Source organism: Belonocnema kinseyi, chromosome 10 (assembly GCF_010883055.1).
Source record: "Belonocnema kinseyi isolate 2016_QV_RU_SX_M_011 chromosome 10, B_treatae_v1, whole genome shotgun sequence".
NCBI lineage: Eukaryota > Metazoa > Arthropoda > Insecta > Hymenoptera > Cynipidae > Belonocnema > Belonocnema kinseyi.
In genome coordinates, this window is record NC_046666.1 from 116564926 (window position 1) to 116568823 (window position 3898).

Genomic DNA, 3898 nt, shown 5'->3' on the forward strand with positions numbered 1-3898 from the left:
AAGGATCAGCTAGGATTTTCGTTTTCGCGGATTTTGTTTCTAAAAATAATAACTGGCAAAACCTCTTATCCAGATTTTTGTGCGTTTCCAGGTACACTTTTTTTCTCTTCTCGGACACCGTGCGAAGAACTAGTTTACGTCTATATTCTAAAGAAAGATTGTTATGAATTTAATGAATAGTGTTGTTGGGAGAAATATAGTTTTTAAAATGAATGGTTATTATGAATTGTTTGATTTATTGCACTTAAAGAGATTTTGAAGTTAATCTGAAATTGGAAGTTAGAAATGAATATAATGATTAGACGTTTTATTTTAAATGAACAACAAGTTGAATTAGAATCGTTTATTCAATATATGAACAAAACCTTTTTTTAACAACAACTCAAAATTTACTGGATTACTGGATGGCTGTGCAGAACTGTTTGAATTATTAAGACAAACACGATAACCCGAGAATTTTTGTAATGAATATATAAATTTAAATGAGGCCTTTGGCATAAGAGAGTATTCAGGTTCTTTTTAGATTCTTCAAAAAAATGATTTTTTACGTGACGTTTATGAAATGTTATTACCTTTCTAGTAAGACTCAAGCAGAAACGTCACAAAGGGATTTTAAAACGGTTGATTTTCTAAATGAGAATAAAAATCGTTTGAGTAGAAATAGCATTCTTGGAATTTACCTTAAAAGTGATGCTAAACTACTTAAAAAAATCTTTAAATATCAACCGTTAGAAATAAACGTTATAAAGTTATATATAAAGGACCAGGATTATAGATGGAACAATAATTCAATTGTGGCATTTCTAGATGAACAGGTGAGTGGCCTTAAGTTATAAATATCAGATGAATATTAAATATTATAAATATTGAATATTTTAATTCAATATTTAGTTAATACGAGATGTTCATAAAATACGTCACGATGTCAGACAAGTAGACACTGCTTAATTTTGTAGGACTTTGTGATGTATGTATGATAGAGAGAAGCTTAATACAAAACGTAACAAAATGATTTGTCTATATACAAAAGAAAATTTTGTTGAGTAGGTCACAATGAAGAAAGACTAACAATTACGTGGACCTATGACAAACCGTGTTGGATAAGTTACTTTGTTTAGTAACTAATAGTTACAGTTACGTTACTTAGCGAAAAATGTAACTAACTTACTGAGCGAAAAAAGTAACTAGTTACAGTTACGTAACTTTTGACTGTGACTAGTTAAAATTACGGAATAATGTAACTTCAAGTTAAGTAAAAAGTTACATCCACAGACAAAATACGGCGCTTTGAGTACTTTACTTCCATCTTAGTGGTTCTTACAGTTTTGTTTGCAACCTCGCCCTGCAGATCATTTCGAAGGGGATAAACTCAATGGTCCATAAAGAGAAGTACTGAATTTTCTGAAACTACGAGTTCCGGACAGTAGTATCAATTGCACATTCGAGGCATCAGATTGGTCTCCAGGACTTCGATAAATGAAAAATTCGTTATCGAGTTCTCGGCTCCGGTTAACTACAAAATCACAGTCAAGAAACCAAAAAAGTAGGAGCCAACAGTACTTAATCGACAAATTTATAGACCACGATTACGACCTCTCTCTAAATAAGGGGGGGGGGGGTGACATTTTCATCTTCAACGCCTACGCGGGTATTTTCAAAATCCTGTATCTTTCTTTCTATGTTGGCGATTAAGATTTTTATGAGAGATTTTGAAAGGTTATTTTTTTCTCCTTTATCCAGTGAATAGTTTCCGATATATATGATCCGATGTGAAATCAGCCAATAAATCAGCTAATAAACAATTTAGTTTATTGTCATAGAATTAATATGCTGCAGTCCGTTTAGGGGATTCCTTTCTTTTTAACTAGTAATAATGCTTCATAGCAGAGGACGAAATTGCGTGCGCTCGAGTTCCAGAGCAGGTATTAGGAGTCGACATTCGGCACAGCTGTTTCATGTTTATATCGGCGCCTATATACAAAAGTATTCTGCTCTTCCGATTTAAGTCCGGTTTCCGGGATGGCCTGAATGGCCCTAAGTTAAAATTGGGCCTCTAAACGCAAACAAGTTAGGGCCGTATGAAAAACTTTAAACGGGTTCTTTCTCAAAACGACATTTTTGCAACTAGCGTGAAGTTTTAACACAATATGCAGCAAGGTTATGGCTGTCGCCCGTACTTATAGCGCGAAAAAACGTGTTTTTTTGTGTGTTGAAGTTGCAAGAAAAGCCATTTTTTTCTATTGTACTAGGCCATACCTTTCAAGGAAACAAAGTGTGCCTCATTATATGCAATAGTTTTCAAACAAAAAATGGTTAAAAATATGATTATTTTTAACGCGTGTACATCAAAATACGACCTTAGATTATTTGTTATTTGTAAGGAACAAATAAAGTTATTGATTAATCATAAATATTCTATCACTAAATGCACCTTTAAGTCGTTTGTCACATAAACAGTATTTTTTCAAATGAATCAACCAAAGAAAAATGATTAATTAACGCATGTTGTTACCCTACGATCTGCAAAATAATAGTTTCCAGAGTCTACTACATGGAGTTGCCAGTGTGATTTCAGACTCTTTCGGGGCATCTAATTGAAGTGAGTTAATCGCCTCTAATTAATCGGGGTGCTTAGTTTTTATTCATGCATTTCCCTTCCACTTCGCAGATTTTTTAAATTGGTCCACGTATTCTTCTCATCGGATTTTGCCTCATTCGGATTTTCTATGATATTATTTCTGTTTATACGCTTTGCTTTAGTGGAAGTATTATTTTTCATAATACATTTCTTTTCGTTTGAAGTACCCTTCTTTTTCGACGTACTTTTAGGTTTAGGAAAAATATCACTTTTATCTCCATAAGCAAATGGTTTAAGGTTAGGGTTAGGGGTGAAAGCATGGAACTTGAGAGTATTGTGACAGACTTACTGAATCGATCTACTAATTGCAATGTCACTGCTAAAACGTTATTTTCATAACTGAAGAGTACAACTGTTTCCTTTCAATTTTCTGTGACCCATTTATATAAATCGCGAGCACCTAGAATCTCCTTATCTGCTAGAATAAGTTTGATTTATTCGTAAAATGCTGCTTTGCTCTGTCTGTAATGCAATGAAACTTTTCAAGATGGAAATACTTCTTAAGATATTCAACAATTAATTTTTGGAAATTATCGCCATGCTTACATGTTTCAATTTATCGCCTGAATACTACTTCAGTGAAGAGACTGAATAGCATTTTGAAAAACGTATGCATACTTTGATGTAAATCAGAAATTAGTAGGAGCCAGAAAAACGAAAAAAAGAATAAACATTATTTCTGCAGAGTTTTGGCTTCACAATAAGTTGAAAAATTGGAAAACAAGTTAGTAATCTACATTTTCTTCAATTTTTAAAATCAAGACCGAATATTAACGTTATTAGAGTTTTTATGCACATAATTAAATGAAAATTTGTTCAATCATGCCGAGAAAAATCAACATTACTTCTGTGAAGAGTATTTCGCTCTTTTTATTTGTTTATAACAAATGTCAAATAATTGAAACTTCCTCTGACCCGCCAGCAAACATTCACTGGACCATTTATTTAATGCAGACCTTTTTTTCAAGCCGAAAAGATAGTTGTATTTTAAGACTATTTTAAAAATAAATGAAAATACCCTTAATTGTGAAAAAAGTTAAATAAACAATTAAAAGGCTTAACTTTGTTTTTAATTTTTAATGTTTTTCGTTCATAAAAAGAAGAACAGAGTGAAAAAGAACCTTTAGAAAACCCTGATAAATAATTTTAATCACTCAAATCGAAAGGAAGTTACAGGATTTAGTTCTACTAGGAGCCGCTTTCATTTTTATGGAGGACGGTTGCTCCCAGGGGGAGCTTCAGGTTTATACACACACACAC

At 32.6% G+C, this 3898-nt stretch overlaps 1 protein-coding gene across 7 annotated transcripts in view; it reads left to right on the forward strand.

Moving 5' to 3' along the window:
• Positions 1-3898, forward strand: part of LOC117181461 — a 163483-nt gene that overhangs the window by 130699 nt on the left and 28886 nt on the right. For 5 of the 7 annotated variants that reach the window (XM_033374128.1, XM_033374127.1, XM_033374126.1 and 2 more), the window contains one exon: positions 581-815. The exons of the other annotated variants lie outside the window; for them this stretch is intronic. In XM_033374128.1, the coding sequence (XP_033230019.1) occupies positions 581-815 (235 nt within the window). The remainder of the gene's footprint in view (positions 1-580; positions 816-3898) is intronic. 7 annotated transcript variants of the gene reach the window in all.